This window comes from Ranitomeya imitator, chromosome 6 (genome assembly GCF_032444005.1).
Source record: "Ranitomeya imitator isolate aRanImi1 chromosome 6, aRanImi1.pri, whole genome shotgun sequence".
In the NCBI taxonomy this organism is placed as follows: domain Eukaryota; kingdom Metazoa; phylum Chordata; class Amphibia; order Anura; family Dendrobatidae; genus Ranitomeya; species Ranitomeya imitator.
In genome coordinates this window covers 503343038-503364325 of record NC_091287.1, presented here as the reverse complement: position 1 = coordinate 503364325, position 21288 = coordinate 503343038, and the positions used below count along the sequence as shown (strand labels likewise).

General features: G+C 42.4%; 1 protein-coding gene across 1 annotated transcript in view; it reads right to left on the bottom strand.

Moving 5' to 3' along the window:
- ATP6V1C1 (ATPase H+ transporting V1 subunit C1) overlaps window positions 1–21288 on the bottom strand; it is a 70650-nt gene that overhangs the window by 12539 nt on the left and 36823 nt on the right. The window contains exons 4-11 of the mRNA XM_069731731.1: window positions 21138–21223; window positions 19771–19865; window positions 15830–15921; window positions 14115–14213; window positions 12182–12250; window positions 11131–11223; window positions 10954–11047; window positions 8386–8483 (exon numbers count right to left, since the gene is read on the bottom strand). Coding sequence (XP_069587832.1) covers window positions 8386–8483; window positions 10954–11047; window positions 11131–11223; window positions 12182–12250; window positions 14115–14213; window positions 15830–15921; window positions 19771–19865; window positions 21138–21223 — 726 coding nt within the window. The remainder of the gene's footprint in view (window positions 1–8385; window positions 8484–10953; window positions 11048–11130; window positions 11224–12181; window positions 12251–14114; window positions 14214–15829; window positions 15922–19770; window positions 19866–21137; window positions 21224–21288) is intronic.

The window sequence follows — 21288 nt, the reverse complement described above, 5'->3', positions numbered from 1 at the left end:
TCCACAATAATCGTACTCAGCCAAATAGCCCCCCCAATTTTTTTTTGGGAAATACATACTTTTAATTGTACATATCATAAAGTGCAAGAGGTATCAAAAATGAAGTAAAATTAATTCCATAAAAAATGTGCACAAAATACGTGCAAAATTTACATAGAAGGAGGCTCAAAAAACATTATATAGAAAGTGCCCAGGAGTGCGCCCGCAGGTCCAGGTCTCAGCCTACCCCCCAGGTATATATAAGTAATATATTGTACCATCATAATCCTTGTTATTGGTCACATGGTTTTGGACCTTCATAGAGGTCTATGCACCTGGGCACTTGTTAACACAACTTTATTGCGATTTGTGTGCGCTAGTATTGTATTTTATTTTGTATCTTGCACTCCTGGGCACTTTTTATATAATGTTTTTTTTATATACGTTTTTTGCTGCTCTGATAAGGGTATACCGTGAAGATTGGTAGAGCAGCTTAGTATACATTTTTTGCAAAAAACGTATCAACCAAATACCCTGTTTTTTACATCTTTTACTAGCATTTGCGGATTACTGCAACATTTTTTCAAACTGAGTGTTTTTGGTTTTACTATTCTCTTTTGTGTCTTCAGGTTTCTTGGTGGTGTGTGAACATGTTCTTACAGACTTGTTCACTGTGCAAGTAGCCCATGTGTTCCTGTTTCCATAATTGTTCTCGTGTCTACAAGACTGGGGAGTTCCACCACTCCTCTTGGGCTATCTGCACAAAAGCTCTTCTACCCTGTATGCACACATGGATTTTTCCTCTCTGAACCCTGTTCACACAGGTTATATACTGATGATCAGGTTTTTAAATACATCAGATAGGGATTGCATACATTAGTTAGGACTGCTCTGATAAGGGTATACCGTGAAGATTGGTAGAGCAGCTTAGTATACATTTTTTGCAAAAAACGTATCAACCAAATACCCTGTTTTTTACATCTTTTACTAGCATTTGCGGATTACTGCAACATTTTTTCAAACTGAGTGTTTTTGGTTTTACTATTCTCTTTTGTGTCTTCATCTTCTGAACAGGTCACAAGTTAGGATGCCATCTATGTCCTGGAATGGAACTCCACTAGCTATCAGGTCATAAAACAGCTCCTTTCTACTTTTTCTAACTTGGATATTATCCCCTTTCCTCGTCTCTTGATCTACTCTGTCTACTGACACTTTTGTTTTTTCTAGAGCAGATAACAGAGATCAAACTGCATGCTGTATATACATTAGTGGAGTTTCCCATGAGCGCACTGAACATGGTGAATAATGGGGATTTGTAAGCAGCTGAGGCACATTTATGAATTTACTGAACATTACTGTCAGCACTGCAGCATCTGGCCCCTTCCAATCCTCGACAACAACAAAATGATCATTCATATCTGGCAAAGGATTGCGAGTTATACCACCTATACATGCGATTTCTCTCAGTCTCTGCACTCCATCTGCAAGAGACTCCCATCGTGTTTGTGGTATTAGTTCAATAGGAGAATCATATACTGGTGCCACAGAATCCCTCACCAAATGCAATAGGGAAAAATTCTCTGCAGTGTCCCTTGCACGTCTCATTTTTAGACGCACCATGGGATCAATACAAATACTAGCAATTCCTAAGCCCTCATGACGGTTCAAGATTATCGTATCGGCTCCAAAATCCCATAACCTGAGAATCCATGTTAATAAATGCTCTCCTGCTTGCTGTCGGTATCTGGAGGCTAATTCTGTTAGTTCCCCTGCTGTATAATTTCTAGTTTCCTCTGTCATGGCGGATTCTGCGCCAACAGCTGCATCTCCTGCATCCATCCTATCTCCCCTACGCTGAGTGACTTCTCTCCTGGTCTTTGTTACTACAATAGGTCTGGCATGCAATTCTACCTCATTTTCTAAGTCTTCACATTCGAACAAATCTGACCATTTCTCACGTGCAATCATGGTTCTAACGTGTGCAGTATGACTATCTGACACTGACTGCTGTCTCCTCCTGCGCTTATTCTTATTCATATTTTGTATCACATATTCTTCAATACTCTTTTGCATTTTATCATGCTGTTTCACTTGATCTCTCAAAGCTGATTGCAAGCTGATCCTTTGCTCTATAGCTGTATGCAGCTCTAAACGCAAGTGATCAATCTCCTCCTGCAAACTTTGCAGTGCCTGGACACAGATCCATCCAACGGCCACTGCTGTTTTTTGCTCCTTTGCATCATACCTTGAGAGATCAAATTTGGCAGCCACATCCTGACTGTCCCTCCATACACTTATTACATTCCTGTGCCATTGGGGTCCACGGTCCTGACAACACCCATTCTGGCAAGGATCTAACACTCTCAATTGCTTTCCTATTCTTAACAAACTTATTCAGTTTTGCAAACATTTTTATTCAAGACACAATTCCCACTTGCTGACACCACTTGTTTCGTTATGGTTCAAAGAATTGTGATGAATAAATAAATGCTCACATGACAATTGAATAAACTAATATGAATTTACTTAATAATAGATAATAAATATAAACAGTTACTCAAAATAACACATAATCAATAGTCATAAGTCATAGGATGGTAGGGGTTCATCACTGATCATCCAGGAAGCAAGAGACCCAAGCTCAAAGTGTCCTCTCTCATCCAATCTGTCTCTGTGTGTCTGTCTCAGGCATACCTCCCATTTATATGCTAAACCAACTCCATTGCAACTTCTCTAAGGTTTGATGTTTATCATGGTATGTATACTGAAGACCTAAAGGTACCTTCACACTGAACGATATCGCTAGCGATCCGTGACGTTGCAGCGTCCTGGCTAGCGATATCGTTGAGTTTGACAGGCAGCAGCGATCAGGATCCTGCTGTGCCATCGTTGGTCTGCGCAGAAAGTCCAGAACTTTATTTCGTCGCTGGACTCCGGCAGACATCGCTGAATCGGCGTGTGTGACGCTGATTCAGCGATGTCTTCACTGCTAACCAGGGTAAACATCGGGTTACAAAGCGCAGGGCCGCGCTTAGTAACCCGATGTTTACCCTGGTTACCAGTGTAAATGTAAAAAAAAACAAACACTACATACTTACATTCCGGTGTCTGTCCTCTCCGGCACTGTGCTTCTCTGCACTGTGTAAGCGCCGGCCGGAAAGCACAGCGGTGACGTCACCGCTGTGCTCTGCTTTCCGGCCGGCGCTTAGTGCAGAGAAGCACGCTGCGGTTATCCCTGCAGATTTATCGCGGTTTGTTTTGCAGTTTCCGCTGCGGGTTTACTCCTACTATTGATGCTGCATATGCAGCAATATGCAGCATCAATAGTAATGTTAAAAAAGATGCTGTGCGAGAAGGACCTTCGTGACGTCATCACAGGTCCTGCTCGCACAGCAACCCTGCGACCGGACGGCAGCGTGCAGCGCTGAGAGGTGAGTTTTTCATTATTTTTTTATTTTAATTCTTTTTTTTTTTACACAAATATGGTTCCCAGGGCCTGGAGGAGAGTCTCCTCTCCTCCACCCTGGGTACCATCTGCACATGATCCGCTTACTTCCCGTATCGTGGGCATAGCCCCATGCAGGAAGGAAGCGGATCAATGCATTCCTATGTGTGCAGAATCACCGCGATTCTGCACAAAAGTGACACGCTGCGGAATGTAAACCGCTGCGATCCCGCGCGTTTTTTTCCGCAGCATGTGCACAGCGTTTTCGGTTTCCCATAGGTTTACACTGAACTGTAAACTCATGGGAAACTGCTGCGGACCCACAGCTGCACAAACGCTGCGGATCCGCAGCAAAATCCACACCGTGTGCACATAGCCTAACAAGTATCTGTCTAATTAACATTTACATGATACCTTCTCTTGGGACAAGTCCATTCCATTGGTTCTCATCTTTGAAGATAAGTGTAAAGTGTACACTAAATGTAAATTACTAGGTACTGACCATCTGGACAATTAACATGTGGCTGCAAAAGTTTTCAATTACCGTATATACTCGAGTATAAGCCGACCCGAGTATAAGCCGACCCCCCTAATTTTGCCACAAAAAACTGGGAAAACTTAATGACTCGAGTATAAGCCTAAGGTGGAAAATGCAGCAGCTACCGGTAAATGTCAAAAGTAAAAATAGAAACCAATAAAAGTAAAATTAATTGAGACATCAGTAGGTTAAGTGTTTTTGAATATCCATATTGAATCAGGAGCCCTTTATAATGCTCCATAAAGTTTGATGGGCCTCATAAGATGCTCCATATTAAAATATGCCCCACATAATCCTGCATAAATGGTAATAAGGGCCCCATAAGATGCTCCATACAGACACTTGCCCCTTATAATGCTGCACAATCGTTATGGCCCCATACAGATGCTCCATACACTCACTTGCCCCATATGCTGTGGCTGCGATAAAAAAAAAAAATCACATACTCACCTCCCCGTCGCTCAGGACCCCGGCACTTTCACCTGCTCCTCGTTCGGGTGCGGCTCCGTCCTCAGCACGGACGTTCAGCAGAGGGCGCGCACTGACAACGTCATCGCGCCCTCTGACCTGAGCGTCACAGCAAGAGGACGCTGATGATGGAGCTGTACCCGAACGAGGAGCAGGTAAATATCGCGCAGCGCTGCGCTCCCCCTCCCCATATACTCACCTGCTCCTGGCGCGGTTCAGTCCCTGCTTCTCCCGTCGCTGCACATTCTTCCTGTACTGAGCGGTCACCGTTACCGCTCATTACAGTAATGAATATGCGGCTCCACCCCTATGGGAGGTGGAGCTGCATATTCATTACTGTAATGAGCGGTACCATGTGACCGCTCAGTACAGGAAGCATATGCAGCGCTGAAAGAAGCAGGGACGCGCAGGGACCGCACCAGTAGTAGGCGAGTATAATTAGATAGCCCCCGCTCCCCCTCCCCTGCCGACCCCTGCGTATGACTCGAGTATAAGCCGAGAGGGGAACTTTCAGCCCAAAAAAATGGGCTGAAAATCTCGGCTTATACTTGAGTATATACGGTAGCTTTCTGTTGACTCCATTGAAAGTACATATATATATTATATATATATATATATATATATATGTATATATATATATATATATATATATATATATATATATATATATAGTATATTATATAATAAAACCAATCAACATCTCTCTTATTCGTATTAATTGGAGTGTTGAAATCATATTATCAATATATAACACACTACACAAATATGTATTCGGCCCCTTGTAGTCTGATACCCATAAATAAAGTCCTGAGGGACCAATTGCCCCCAGAAGTCACGTATTAAGTAAATGGAGTCCACCTGTGTGTAATTTGCTCTCAGTATGACTACAGCTGTGCTATGAAGGTCTCAGAGGTTTGTTTGAGAACATTAGGGATGAAAGAGTCATGAAAACCAAGGAACACACCAGACAGGTCAGGGATAAAGTTGTGGAGAAGAGTAAAGCAGGGTTAGGTTATAAAAACTGCCCAAACTCTGAACATCTCACAAAGTGCTGTTCAATACATCATCCAAAGATGGAAAGAGTATGGCACAACAGAAAACCTACCAAGACATGGCCGTACACCTAAACTAAATAAGGTCCACAGGATAACTATTAATTGTATACTCCACAATTCTGACCTTTATGGAAGAGTGGCAAGAAGAAAGCCATAAGAAATCCTGTTTGCAAACAGCCATTTATTGGCCACACCTAGCATGTGCAAAAACGTCCTCTGGTCAGATGATACCAAAATAGAAACTACTTGGGCTTATCGCAAAGTGCTATGTGTGAAGGAAAACTAATAGTGCACATCACTCTGAAAACACCATCCTCACTGTCAAACATGATGGTGGCAGCATCATGCTTTAGGGAAGCTTTTCTTCAGCAGGGACAGGCAAGCTGGTCAGAGTGGATAGGAAGATGGATGGAGCTAAATACAGGGCAATTCTGGAGGAAAACTTGTTAGAGGGTGCAAAAGATTTGAGACCAGGGCTTCGATTCATCTTCCGGCAGGACAACGATCCTAAACATACTGCCAGAGCTACAATGAATGGTTTAGATCAAAGCATATTCATGTGTGTGAGTGGCCCAGTCACAGTGTAGACCTCAATCCCATTGAGAACCCGTAGGAACACATGAAAATTGCTGCAGACATCTCCATCCAATCTAACTGAGCGAGTGTGCAAAGAAGAATGGGCAAAAATGTCACCTCTATATGTACAAAGCTGGTAGAGACAGACCCCAGAAGCCTTGCTGCAGTAATTACAGTGAAAGGTGGTCCTACAAAGTATTGGCTCAGGAAGGCTGAATACAAATGCACGTCACAATTTTTAGATTTATATTTTGTTAACATCATGTATCATTTCCTTAACAAATACTTACTATTTAGTGTTGTTATATCACATAAAATCCAAATAAAATACATTTAAGTTTGTCGGTGTAATGTGGAAAAGTTCACGTGGTATGAATACTTTTACCAACCCCTGTATGTGTACAGCCATCTCGTATTTTACAGCACAGAGTCAAACGAAAACCTGATCCGCACCAGCCGGAGGTTTTGTTTGCTCTACTGACATCTAGTGAGCAAGGTACAAATCACAGGCATAACAGAGAAATGCAATTGAGGGATGACTTCCGTCAATTTAATTTCTTCAATTAAAAAAACAAATTAACTTTCCAGAACTGCTATCTGTTCATTGCACTGGTGTGCAACCTATAGTCATGGCCAAAAGTATTGACACCCCTGCAATTCTGTCAGATAATACTCGGTTTCTTCCTGAAAATGATTGCAAACACAAATTCTTTGGTATTATTATCTTCATTTAATTTGTCTTAAATGAAAAAACACAAAAAGAATTGTCCTAAAGCCAAATTGGATATAATTCCACACCAAACACAAAAAAGGGGGTGGACAAAAGTATTGACACTGTTCGAAAAATCATGTGATGCTTCTCTAATTTGTGTAATTAACAGCACCTGTAACTTACCTGTGGCGCCTAACAGGTGTTGGCAATAACTAAATCACACTTGCAGCCAGTTGACATGGATTAAAGTTGACTCAACCGCTGTCCTGTGTCCTTGTGTGTACCACATTGAGCATGGAGAAAAGAAAGAAGACCAAAGAACTGTCTGAGGACTTGAGAAACCAAATTGTGAGGAAGCATGAGCAATCTCAAGGCTACAAGTCCATCTCCAAAGACCTGAATGTTCCTGTGTCTACCGTGCACAGTGTCATCAAGAAGTTTAAAGCCCATGGCACTGTGGCTAACCTCCCTAGATGTGGACGGAAAAGAAAAATTGACAAGAGATTTCAACCTAAGATTGTGCGGATGTTGGATAAAGAACCTCGACTAACATCCAAACAAGTTCAAGCTGCCCTGCAGTCCGAGGGTACAACAGTGTCAACCCGTACTATCCGTCGGCATCTGAATGAAAAGGGACTGTATGGTAGAAGTCCCAGGAAGACCCCACTTCTTACTCCGAGACATAAAAAGCCAGGCTGGAGTTTGCCAAAACTTACCTGAAAAAGCCTAAAACGTTTTGGAAGAATGTTCTCTGGTCAGATGAGACAAAAGTAGAGCTTTTTGGGCAAAGGCATCAACATAGAGCTCCCTGATGTTTTGGGGTTGCTTTGCTGCCTCTGGCACTGGACTGCTTGGCCGTGTGATTGGCATTATGAAGTATGAAGACTACCAACAAATTTTGCAGCATAATGTAGGGCCCAGTGTGAGAAAGCTGGGTCTCCCTCAGAGGTGATGGGTCTTCCAGCAGGACAATGACCCAAAACACACTTCAAAAAGCACCAGAAAATGGTTTGAGAGAAAGCACTGGAGACTTCTAAGGTGGCCAGCAATGAGTCCAGACCTGATTCCCATAGACCACCTGTGGAGAGATCTATAAATGGCAGTTTGGAGAAGGCACCCTTCAAATATCAGGGACCTGGAGCAGTTCGCCAAAGAAGAAAGGTCTAAAATTCCAGCAGAGCATTGTAAGAAACTCGTTGATGGTTACCGGAAGCGGTTGGTCGCAGTTATTTTGGCTGAAGGTTGTGCAACCAAGTATTAGGCTGAGGGTGCCAATACTTTTGTCTGGCCCATTTTTGGAGTTTTGTGTGAAATGATCAATGTTTTGCTTTTTGCTTCATTCTCTTCTGTGTTTTTTTATTTAAGACAAATTAAATGAAGATAATAATACCAAATAATTTGTGATTGCAATCATTTTCAGGAAGAAACTGAGTATTATCTGACAGAATTGCAGGGGTGTCAATACTTTTGGCCATGACTGTTGTGAGACTACAACTCTCAACATGCGACAGCTGCAGACGATTAGCACATTGCCGATCTTTAAACATCGCAGACATTTTACAAGGTCTGGCTTCTAATGATATTATTAATAATGATAGTAATCACTTCCTACCTTAATACGGACTCTACAAACACCCGCAGAGCTTTCACGTGGATCCATGCAATAAAAGCTTCACTGAAATTAACTTTGAGCCATCGCACAAGAGGCCCCTGCAGAGACACGGAAAAAGGACCGATTACAGAGGACTGGGTGTACACAAGGCCAGCAGGCCTGACCGCGCTGTATACTGTCATTAACAAAGGATCGGCAAAATTCTGAAAAAAGTATAATTCACGTTCTCCTAGTGACAAGGAGAAATGCAAAGAAGCCATTAGGGGAGTCATTATGCCAATTTAAAGGGAATATGTGAGAACATTTTTATGTTAAATTTAGAGATGGGTGAACCCAAAAAGTCAAGTTCGGCGTCCATACTGCACATCTACTGTTCGGGCACGGACACAGAACACGGCATGACAACACAGCACATACCGCTTCTGATCGGCGGTAAAATCATCATCATCGCTGGTCAGAGAGACGCGGTTCCCATGCTGTCAAATGACAGCATGAGCCTGTAGCTGTGATCAGAGGTACTTCAGTCACTGCTGTCAGCTCATGGGACTACCGCTCCCATCAGCCGATGCTAATAACAGTGAGAGCAGAAGTGGCTGATGGGAGTATTCATCAGCTGGCTCCCGCGCTGTAAATAAATAATAATAAAAAAACAGCATGTATTTCGCTTTATTTTTGATAACCAGCCAGGCAAAACTCACAGCTGGGGCCTGCAACCCTCAGCTGTCAGCATAAGCAAGGCTGGTTATCAAGAATAGAGTTCCCACTCCAATTTTTTAAATAATTTAAATAATAATTTTTGACAACCAGCCTTGTTAAAGCAGATAGCTGGGGGCTGGTATTCAAAGGCTGGCAAGGTGCCATGGATATTGCCCTCAGCCTAAAAAGTAGCAGCCCGCAGTCACCCAGAAAAGGCACATTTATTAGATGTAGATAACCAGATATACCATTCACAATAAGGTGATGTCACAACTCAGCTCATTTTTGATAACCAGACAGGTAAAACTCACAGCTGGGGCTACAATCCTCAGCTGTCAGCATTAGTGAGGCTGGTTATCAAGAATAGAGGGGTCCCCACTTCGATTTTTTAAATAATTAAAAAAATTATTTTTGACAACCAGCCTTGCTAAAGCAGACAGCTGGATGTTATTCTCATGCTGGTAAGGGGACATGGATATTGCCCCCCAGCCTAAAAATAGCAACCTGTAGACACCCAAAACAGGCACATCTATTAGATGTAGATAACACAGGACCCACCATTCACAATAGGTGATGTCACTGCTCACCTCCTCTCCCTCCTGCACAATGACTTATTACACCTTTATATACAGTAGATAACACAGGACCCACCATTCACAATAGGTGATGTCACTGCTCACCTCCTCTCCTTCCTGCACAATGACTTATTACACCTTTATATACAGTAGATAACACAGGACCCACCATTCACAATAGGTGATGTCACTGCTCACCTCCTCTCCCTCCTGCACAATGACTTATTACACCTTTATATACAGTAGATAACACAGGACCCACCATTCACAATAGGTGATGTCACTGCTCACCTCCTCTCCCTCCTGCACAATGACTTATTACACCTCTATATACAGTAGATAACACAGGACCCACCATTCACAATAGGTGATGTCACAGCTCACCTCCTCTCCCTCCTGCACAATGACTTATAACACCTCTATATACAGTAGATAACTGGATCTACCATTCTCAATAGTTGATGTCACAGCTCATCTCCTTCCCCTTCACAATGACCTTTGCCCAGATTAGAGCATGCTCGGATAATGCTTCCAGACAAAACATAGGGTCCGAGTCCCATCAAGTGACGCTAGTGTCCATATAATAATACATTTTTAATATGAAAAATTAAACATCTCTAAAAATAATGTAAACTTTACATAAAAATCTGATTTAATCAATAGGCCATGGTTTGATGTCATTTTCCCTTTAAACCCCTTAATTCCACCCCAGCCTTTCTTTTCTATCTCCCCCTGACTGACGGCTGTGGACCGATCTTATTTTTGTGTGTGGGGACGTCTGAGTTTTGTGTACAGTATCATCCTCCGACCTAAATTAATAGCGGATGCAAACAGAAGCACGGCTCCATACAAGGCAGCTGCTGATCACCATCCGACTCCTATGATTAAGTGCACTCCCAAAGAGGCAGAGCGCACTTCAGGGGCAATTTTACACTGGGAGACGATCGGCCGTCCAATCCTTCATACAAACCCAATCATTGCCTCGGTCACACATGCTTAGTGGTCAAGTGTCAAACAGCCAATTGTATCTTTTGAACGGGCACAAAAATCCTAAATTGTGGTCTGCACATCCCATTGTATGACCAGAACCCGTGCTCCCGACAATAGTAGAAACAGTTTTGCATGAGTAATAGTTCACACATCATCCTTAAAGGGGCTGTCCGTGGAAAACAAGCTATCACACATCCGCGGGATAAATGATAACATATAGATCAGCGGAGACGTCTGTACAATGAATAGGAAGGTGGACGGCTCTCAGTGGGGTCTCTGATGACTAAATATAAAGCGCAGTCCTTACAAATTGCTTCTTCTTGTCAGTAGACAGTCTGTTCATTTCCTCCTTATCGGCTTTCATCTCCTCTTCATTGTATTGGAAATCCCGGACGACGAACCTGTAAGGAGGAGGAACATTATAAGGCGACATTTTAGGTCCCGCGGCCGCTCATCTTCATGGACGAGCCATATTAGCACTCACTTATTCTCTCTGGCTTTGTGCCGGAAATCGTCCACCGCTTTTCTGAACAGGGTGACATTGCACAGGTAACTGTCTTGGTCTTCTGATAACACACTGAGGAGTAAATCACGAGACAGAAAAGTCTGTGGTGTCCGTCACAGAGACACAAGTCACAAGAGAACGCAGCTTTTTGTGTTAATTGCAATTTTTACACATTTTTTACCCCATCACAAATCTGTATAATAAATTGAATTATTGCATTTTTCCCCCCTCTCTACTGGGGGAAGAAGACTCCTACCTCCTTTTCTTTACAGAAGACTTTTCATCAGTCTCATTATCATCAGAGGCAGAATTAGAATGACAGGTAACAAAATACAAAGCTGATAACACAGGATCCTCCGATCACAAAAGGTTTTGTCAAAGCTCTCCCTCCCTTCACAATGTCCTCTGCACATGCTCATTAGATGCTTTAATATAAAAGATAGGGTGCTAATGTTCATGTGCATTTTCTGAAGAAAAAGAAAGTCTAGAATTGCTCCCCCCCCCCACAAGTGGCCAATGAGAAAACTGCAAGATTTTTTTTCGTTTAATACTGATCACCATATTTCAAAAATACAATTAACATAAAATTGAGATTTAAACAATAGCACATTTTCTGATAAAACAATCCCTTTAAAGGGTTTTACAGGATAATCTTCATTCTTCACATTGCTCTGTCTACCTGTCATGCCACCTACTTAACGGCTGTGCTGTCTGTTGTCCCAATGTATTGGAAGGGACAACACTGAAATACTCTGTGCTGCTGCTACTAAGTGTACTGATGGTCAAATTATTTAATTCTCCCAGCTCCCCCCCTATAAAATTGAGACAAACATCTATGATTATTTCATGAAAAAGAAAAAAGCCAATAGCTCATTTCCTGTAGGAAGGAATGATCGGGCATGCTAACATTAAACATGCCTGATCCTGCTTTCCTCTGACATATCCTGTCCGGGGGATGGGGTGACTCCCCTAAACATTAGATTGGCAGGTTTGACTCCTTTCTCCTACACTTCGCTTGCTGGTCACTTACCTGCTAGAACGTGGCACCACCATCTCAGCCAGAGTTTCATATTGCTTAACCCAGTCATTATAGTTCATTCTGAAAAACAATGGAGAAAATACAATTTCTTTAATAAAACTAAATCTTGTAAACCAATCATCAGATAGCTTTACGAAGGGTGTCCATGAGCACTCGCGTCCTGACACTCAATGTCAAAAGGATGATGTTGTTAGGCCTTCAAAAACATTAGTAAAAAATTAACTTTTAAATGGTGAACGAGTCTTATGTAGTGCGACAGACATGGTCCTCCATAGCTCACCATTATTTGCCAGCACTACTACTACCTATAAGATTGAGAAAAAAGGGGTCTTGACCAATTTAAAATTCAAAACGATTTGTGTTACCCTGCAAAATTTGCCACCACTGTAATAAATTAAGGCAAAATACTGAAAGTGGATTACGGATGGATGGAGACATGGGTGGATGGATGGAGACGTGGGTGGAGACATGGATGGAGATGTTGATGGATGGATGGAGATGTTGATGGATGGGTGGATGGAGATGTTGATGGATGGAGATGTTGATGGATGGATGGAGATGTTGAAGGATGGATGGAGATGTTGAAGGATGGATGGAGATGTTGAAGGATGGATGGAGATGTTGATGGATGGATGGATGGCTGCAGATGCTGATGGATGCATGGATGGAGATGTTGATGGATGGATGGAGATGTTGATGGATGGAGATGTTGAAGGATGGATGGAGATGTTGATGGATGGATGGATGGCTGGAGATGCTGATGGATGGATGGATGGAGATGTTGGATGGATGGAGATGTTGAAGGATGGATGGAGATGTTGATGGATGGATGGATGGCTGGAGATGCTGATGGATGGATGGAGATGTTGATGGATGGATGGAGATGCTGATGGATGGATGGAGATGCTGATGGATGGATGGAGATGTTGATGGATGGATGGAGATATGGATGGATGGAGGTATGGATGGATGGATGGAGATGTTGATTGATGGCTGGATGGATGAAGATGATGGTGCATGGATGGATGGAAAGATATAATGAATGGATGGATGGTGGAGATTATGATGGATGGATGGATGGATGTATGAAACATTTGTAGGAAAAATGGAACAGAATAATATTAGAACATCGGGTGCTCAGGACTCCCCAACAATACATCCATTACTTGCCAGGATTCCATAGAGACAAAAAGGAAGGCAGCACTCCATTATAGTGATGAGTGAGTATACTCGTTGCTCGGGTTTTCCTGAGCACGCTGGGGTGGTCTCCGAGTATTAGTTAGTGCTTGGAGATTTAGTTTTTGTTGACACAGCTGCATGATTTACAGCTACTAGCCAGCCTGAGTACATGTGGGGGTTGCCTGGTTGCTAGGGAATCCCCACATGTAATCAAGATGTGTAGTAGCTGTAAATCATCCAGCTGCGGCGACGAAAACTAAATCTCGGAGCACTTACAAATACTCAGGACACCACCTGAGCGTGCTCTGGAAAACCCAAGCGCTCATCACTACTCCATTAGCATTCCAAGTAATAGTGGATTTTATTCAGCCCCACGTGGCATGGCGACGTTTCGGCTCAACTGAGCCTTTCACAAGCCTGAGAAAGGCTCAGTTGAGCCGAAACGTCGCCATGCCACGTGGGGCTGAATAAAATCCACTATTACTTGGAAAACTAATGGAGTTCTGCCTTCGTTTTTGTTTGTATGGAATAGATGGAGATAAGGGTGAGTGGATGGAGATTCTGAAGGATGGATAGATGGAAAAATGGATGGTGGAGACGAAGGATGGATGGGTATGATGGTTAATGGATGGATGGAGATGAATGGCAAGAGATAATGATGATTAATGGCTGGGCTGACGATGGCCATCTCCATACTGGCTCTATGAAGCAGAATATACGTCTTTTCGCAGCTGGCAGCACTTACTTTGGAACAACTACTAATAATGTGATCAGATATTCAGAATCCAGGACGAAGTCATCTTTCTTCACAATCTCAGCCAGGCTTCTGGTTATTAAGCTTCCTCTGCAGGAAAAACACAATCACGTGGAAACGAAAATCAATCTTGTTAACAGCACAAAACAGAATTATATAATAACTGTAATGAGGTTAAAAGGATCGAGTCAATATTATAAAACTAAATGATTGAAAAAATGAAAAAATATATTTTATTTGTACTGAGCGATTGTGGTTTTCAGCAATATAAGATAACATTACAGATTTTTTCCTCCATACTTTTTGCATCAATTGACCTTTAAGATCTCTGCTTGCTGTAATGTAAAGGAACCAAGATTGTATAAAAATCTGTTCTGGTGTGGTGATGGACGCACAGGTACACACCTCTGGCAGCTGTAATGCGGGTGCCATTCTGTGCGGACCCCAACCATGCCATAAAGTCCCAGGTGTGAATACCCCTTTAAGTTTTTATGGGGCCCTTGGTACTGTCTCTAGCTGGCAGTGTGGCAATGGCCTCCATACTGTGTGCTTCACTTGTGCTTCTCATAACGGTATTTAATGGAGAAGTTAGAGGTCCGCATGAATAAATCTGTCAAGAAAGGACTCACTTCCCAAAACATCAAATTTTCCAACAGACCTAGAAACTCACATGATAAAAGGAAAGAAGGAATTAAACTAATAAACTTATTTTAACCCCTTCCTGACATGTGACGTACATCTGTGATGTGCGGGGTGCAGGTGTATGACGAGGGCTCAGGAGTCCGCTCCACACAGAGTAAATTGCTGGCTGTGGTATACAGCCGGCACCTGCCTGTAACACGAGTGACCAGAGCTCCGATCGCTGCCGTTTACCAATTTACTGTTGTCAATCACGGAGGGTAGCACTTAAACGATGTGTTTGCTGGTGTGTGCACCAATTCCCATCAGTAGCAGCGCCTCCCCCAAAAAATACAGTGAAAAGCATTTAAAAGGTCGTTTTGACCCCAAAATGATGTAAAAAAAGAGATCATCTCTTCACGCAAAAAAAAAAAAAAAAAAAGAAATCCACAGACGGCTCCATCAACAGATAAACAAAAATAAGTTACGGGTCTCAGAAAATGACAACAATAAACCCAAATTTTTTTTTAAATTTTATTTCTGATTTTTGTTTTTACTACCTAAATTAAAAAAAAAAAACCTTAAAACTTTGTTAACGCATTGACCTAGAAAATCATGCCAACAGGACCAATTTTTTTTAAAAAAAAAAAATAAATAAAAAATGGTGGAATCGTATTTTTTTTATTGCGGTTTTATTTTAACATTTCACCCCACTTGGACGTTTTCTCCCACGTTTTTCATGATGTTGAATGGATAACTGAACAGGGTCATGTAAAAGCTACAACTCAGCCATCAAAAAACAATCCGTCATATGGGTAAATTGGCAGAAAAGAAAAAAAAAGTTATGGCTCTTGGAAGAAAAGGAGGAGAACGAAAGCACAAAAATAGAAACTCGTCAGTCATAAGGGGGTTACCGTGTCGTATCTTGTGTTAAATGGTGGCTGCCTTTATATTTAGGAAAAAAAAATTAGAATCCATGGTGGTTGATACTAATAAAAAGTATAAACACCGAGGGCTCACAATTTTTAGAATTTTTTTTTCCTAGGTTGAGAGAAACTTGTTCAGGGACACAGAATGTGGAGTCTTACGCATTTTTCCTTTCAAGATTTTGTAGGTTTCCTTTCAGGTTGTTGTAGGCAGATGCTCGCGCTTTCAGGTCATTGTCAATCTGTGTAACACCCTGAAAAAGGACAAGAGGTACAGTCAGACGAGTGCGCCCACAGTGCCAATGACGAGCACGAACGACGCAATGCTTCGGAAGGTGGAAGAAAAATGTTCCAAAAGTGACGTCCAAGTCCAGACACAATATCTCAGCCTAGGACGACACTGCTTTCAATTTTCCATCACTTTAAAATAGAAATTTTTGGGACTACACAGAGTATGACTGACACAGATCACTATGCCCCGCTACATCGCAGCATAATGCAGGTGAATGGGACTGCACTGTGACCCACAGGACACTGCTACTGAAACAGGAAATATAAAAATAAATCCAACTGGTTCTGTCTTTTTGTGACCCCCTTGTTACAGTCCCCTGATTGTGATAAGTGAGTTATGAAAAGACAGAACCAGATTTGCCATCATCCATCCATCATCATCGCCATTCATCCATCCATCATCATCGCCATTCATCCATCCATCTCCATCCATCCATCCTCCATATCCATCCATCCTCCATCTCCATCCATCCTCCATCTCCATCCTACCATCTATCATCATCTTCATTAATTCATCATTATCTCCATTTATTATTATTATTAATAATATTATTTATATAGCACCATTAATTCCATGGTGCTGTACATGAAAAGAGGTTACATCAAAATACAAATATCACTTACAGTAAACAAAACTAACAATGACAGACTAGTACAGAGGGGCGAGGACCCTGCCCTTGCGGGCTTACATTCTACAGGATTATGGGGAAGGAGACAGTAGGTCGAGGGTTGCAGTAGCTCCGATGGTGTTGAGGTGGCCGTGTGGTCTTTACAGGCTGTAAGCTTCCTTGAAGAGGTGGGTTTTCAGGTTTCTTTTGAAGGATTCAAATGTGGTGGATAACCGGATGTGTTGGGGCACTGAATTCCAGAGGATGGGGGATATTCGGGAGAAGACTTGGAGGCGATTGGGTGAGGAGCGAATAAGCATGGAGGAGAGAAGGAGGTCTTGGGAGGACCGGAGATTATGTGAGGGAAGATATTGAGAGATTAGTGTGGAAATATACGGGAGGAGAAAGGTTATGGATGGTTTGTAGGTCAGTGTTAGTAATTTAAACTGGATACGCTGGGAAATTGGGAGCCAGTGAAGGGATTTGCAAAGAGGGGAAGCAGGAGTGTAGCAAGGAGATTAGTCGGGCAGCAGAGTTAAGGACAGACTGGAGGGGTGCGGGAGTGTTAGAAGGTAGGCCACAGAGGAGGATGTTGCAGTAGTCGAGGCGGGAGATGATGAGGGCATGCACAAGCATTTTGGTAGAGTGAGGGTTGAGGAAAGGACGGATTCGGGAAATATTTTTAAGTTGGAGGCGACAGAAGGTAGCGAGAGCTTGGATGTGTGGTTTGAAGGGCAGGGCAGAGTCCAGGGTTACTCCGAGGCAGTGGATTTTGGGGACAGGGGAAAGTGTGATTTCATTTATTTTGATAGATCGATCAGATAGGGATGATATGCGAGATGGGGTAAAGATAATTAGTTCAGATTTGTCCACATTAAGCTTGAGGTGACATTGAGCCAGAGAGGTAGATTTGAGTGTCATCAGCATATAAATGGCACTGGAAGCCATAGGACCTTATGAGTTAACCCAGGCCGAGTGTATAGATTGAGAAGAGTAAGGGCCCAAGGACAGAGCCTTGAGGGACATCAACAGAGGGGGGAGAGATGAAGAGGTAGTATGGGAGTAGGAAACCTTAAATGTGCGGTTGGTAAGGTATGAGGAGATCCAAGATAGGGCGAGGTCTTTGACCCCAAAGACCATCATCTCCATTCATTCATCCATCCATCCATCCATCTCCTCATCATCATCTCCATTCATCCATCCACAATCATCTCCATTCATATATCCATCCATCATCATCTCCATTCATTCACCATCTCCATTCATTCATCTATCATCTCCATTCATTCATCCATCAATCCAGCTATCATCTCCATCCATCTCCTTATCTCCATTCATCTATCCATAATCATCTCCATTCATCCATCATAATCTCCAATCATATATCCATACATCATTATCTCCAATCATATAGCCATCATCATCTCCATTCAATCCATCATCATCTCCATCCATCCAACATCATCTTCCTGGCTTCACCCCCAAAGATCGCTCTATTCTGCGAAATGCCGGTGAATGGGGTGGTGTTGTGAACCGCTACTAGAAATTCTCAAAATATCCAATCGGTTCTAACTTATTGACTTGCTTGTCACAATTGTGAGCAAGACTTCGCCACTTGCTTGCAATGGAACCCTATTCCCTTATAATGCGATCTTTGGCAGCGCAGGCTGTGTTTGTCGTCTACCTCAGCTATCCAACATTAGAATGTTTTCCCCGATTTATGAAAAACAATATTTTATAATACATAGTTTGCAAAATTTACCAATTGCAGAAGAGCTCCCTTTTCATAGCTCTAAACTATCCCATACACATTAGGGACCAAACTGACTATTTTGACAGGATCGGCTACCAGCTGACATGTATGGGTGGCTTCCTGACTGTTGCACAAACAGATGATGTTGAGGAAAAGAAGAAGGGTCATGCATGTTAAGCGACCAACTACATTTTTTCTCAAGAAAATGAGCCGCAGCCAGAGGGGGGGGTCAGAAAGCAAAGTATTACTCCACTCTCTCCACTGAACTTAAACACATTCTGGGCAAAACAAAGTGTCCATGTCCATAAAAGGATCAGGAAAGATAGCCATCAGCTGACTGAAACAACAGTTTTTTAAAACAGGACATTTCAAGGGATCTTTTTTTAAATAATTTGTCTTCTTCCTCCAATTGCTGCTGTTTCACCGGTTCTGGAACAGTTTTTCTTTATCTTCTGTTCCCCTCCTTTCCAAAGTTATGACCCCCAATAATATTGGTACTAAACCTCCCTTTCAACAATTGTGCGTGCATTGCAGAACTTCTTTGTGGGCGTGGCCGTGTACTGATTGGCCAGCATCACAGAAGAACAAGCCAATGCCTACAGTGAAGTTCTATGGTACACGCCCAGGAGGTTCAAGGGAATATTTTGCAACTTTATAACTAGAGGGCATAACTTTATTTCGCAGGGGCACAGAAGAAAAAAGAAAACTGTTCCCGAATTAATAGAACAGCGGCAATTGGAGGAAGTACTAAGTTTAAATAAGAAAACAAAGCTTGTTAAACAGGCTCATAATGGGCAAAACAAGTGCTCATAAGAATACTCTAATCCCAATCACTGACCCCTGCAAAAAAATAAATAAAAAAATCACTGATCAGAGCCAAATGCTTGTTCGGTGGCTGCTTGGATAATTTATATCAGCCTTATATTTATCTTTGTTGGCAGACATTAATATGATCGTTTGGCCCTTAGGTGGCTTGCATCAGCCTGCATATATGAGCGCTGAACAACTAACTGAATGACAATCATACAAACCCAACTTTAGATGTTTGGGTACTTTAATAATTCGGTAGAGTTAAGACAGTGAGGTTTCATCAGGGTCACAAGATGAATAAAGCCCCAATGCCTACCGACGTGTGGTGCGTAGACCTCAGCTATAACTCCCCGATCAGTGACTTTTTTGTTTGTACACGCTGGAGAATTTCAGACTGTCACGCTGCAATTCCATATGGGTTATATATGGTATTGCTGCCTCCGTGCATCATGTGAACATTTCACACAACAGCATGCATTGTCTGCCAGGAACAGAGCCGCCCTGACTATTCTCAGCCTCGTTAACGTACATAGGACAGGAATAAGCACAAACATCCTATTCCCTTTTCCATGACACTTCCTCACCCTGGGCTAGAGTTTCCAAGAAGGTGGAAAATGACAATATTGAAACACAAGTCTTACTTTAGCAATTATTTCTGAGATGTTCTTCAAAGACTGTTTTATGGGGTACTTCGCCATATCCCACTGGAACCTTGTGATGTATGTGACCAAGTCCACTGGAAAATAAAGACAGCAGAGAGCGGTGAGGGAACATGGACGTCACACAGGGGCATGAACCGCGGATTCACACGCACATCAGTCGTCATGTGCTCCTTAGCCGTCCTTTTAGGAATGACTGATATTAGTAAAAATGCTGTTTACCGGATAATTACAGTCCTTCAATTGTCCTCCCATGACGGCTGGTAAAACCTATCAGTCAGAACATTATACTGAATGCAATTAATAACAATACTTATATATGGAGACTAGATTAAAGTTAGAAGTAAAGGGATTTTAGGAATGGCTGTCATAGCATAAAAGAAACCCACCCACGCCAGGTAGGGATTTGGGAGAGAACTGATGCACTGAATCGTCCCACCTTCGGGGCACTTCTAGCTTATCTACATAAGGATGCAAAGTTTATTTAATCATTGATGAAAAATCCATTTGAAGCCAGAAAGGTATTTATGAACTTGGTATATATGGACTTGTCTTTTACTATCGTACCCGGCATTGTCATTAGTCTGGAGACCCTAATACTTCGAACAGGTTCCTTTCGATGCGGTCTGATGTAATTCTTTATCATTTGGACCAGCACTGATCGCGAGATTGGGGATCAATAATGCCCCTTTTGAGAGAAGTGATGGCCATGCATGCGCAGCATCCCTCTTTTTGTCTATGGGATGACCAGAGACATCGCATGCAGGGCCATTAGTCAAATCAAAGCAAAGTTCTAGGGATTGTGGAAGTTCCTGCCATGGGGCCCTCAGCTATCCAAAAGATATCACCTATCATATCAAAAGGTAAAAAAAAAAATAAAGCACTCTCAGAAAAAAAAACAAAAAACTATCTCATAATCCTTTCTAAACATGTATGCGATGTATTGTAGAAACATTAAATACTCGCCATCTTCCCCCCGTTTACAGCGCCGCTCCGCTACACTTCTGGATCATGCGACTTCCAATCAGACTCATGGATCACACAGGGGTCTATGTTTCGGCTGAAAGTCGCTTTCACAATGTAAGTTTATAGAGACTTATATTGGAGGAAGTAGCACCTTCCGGCACAGCGGTCCCAGGGTCAGCCGCCATACATGAGGAGCGTTCATGTGCCCTAGAAGTGGAACGCGTCAACGCTAGAAACTGGGGAAGACGGCGATAGGCAAGTACATTACCATATCTACAATACATTACATACATATCTAAAAATGATTAGGAGATGTAATTATTTAATTTTTAATGGGATGACCTTTTTAACATACATTTTAAAGAGTTTGTATGGGGTCATACCTCCACTGGCCAATAGGTTCTCCTGCACCTTGTCTCTGCTGTCCTCCAAGACGTCAGCCATGTACTGGGCAACCTTCTTCACCGTTCTGTGAAACATCAATGAAAGACAGTATATATATGAGGAATTTGTGCCACTGACAATCTGGTAGTA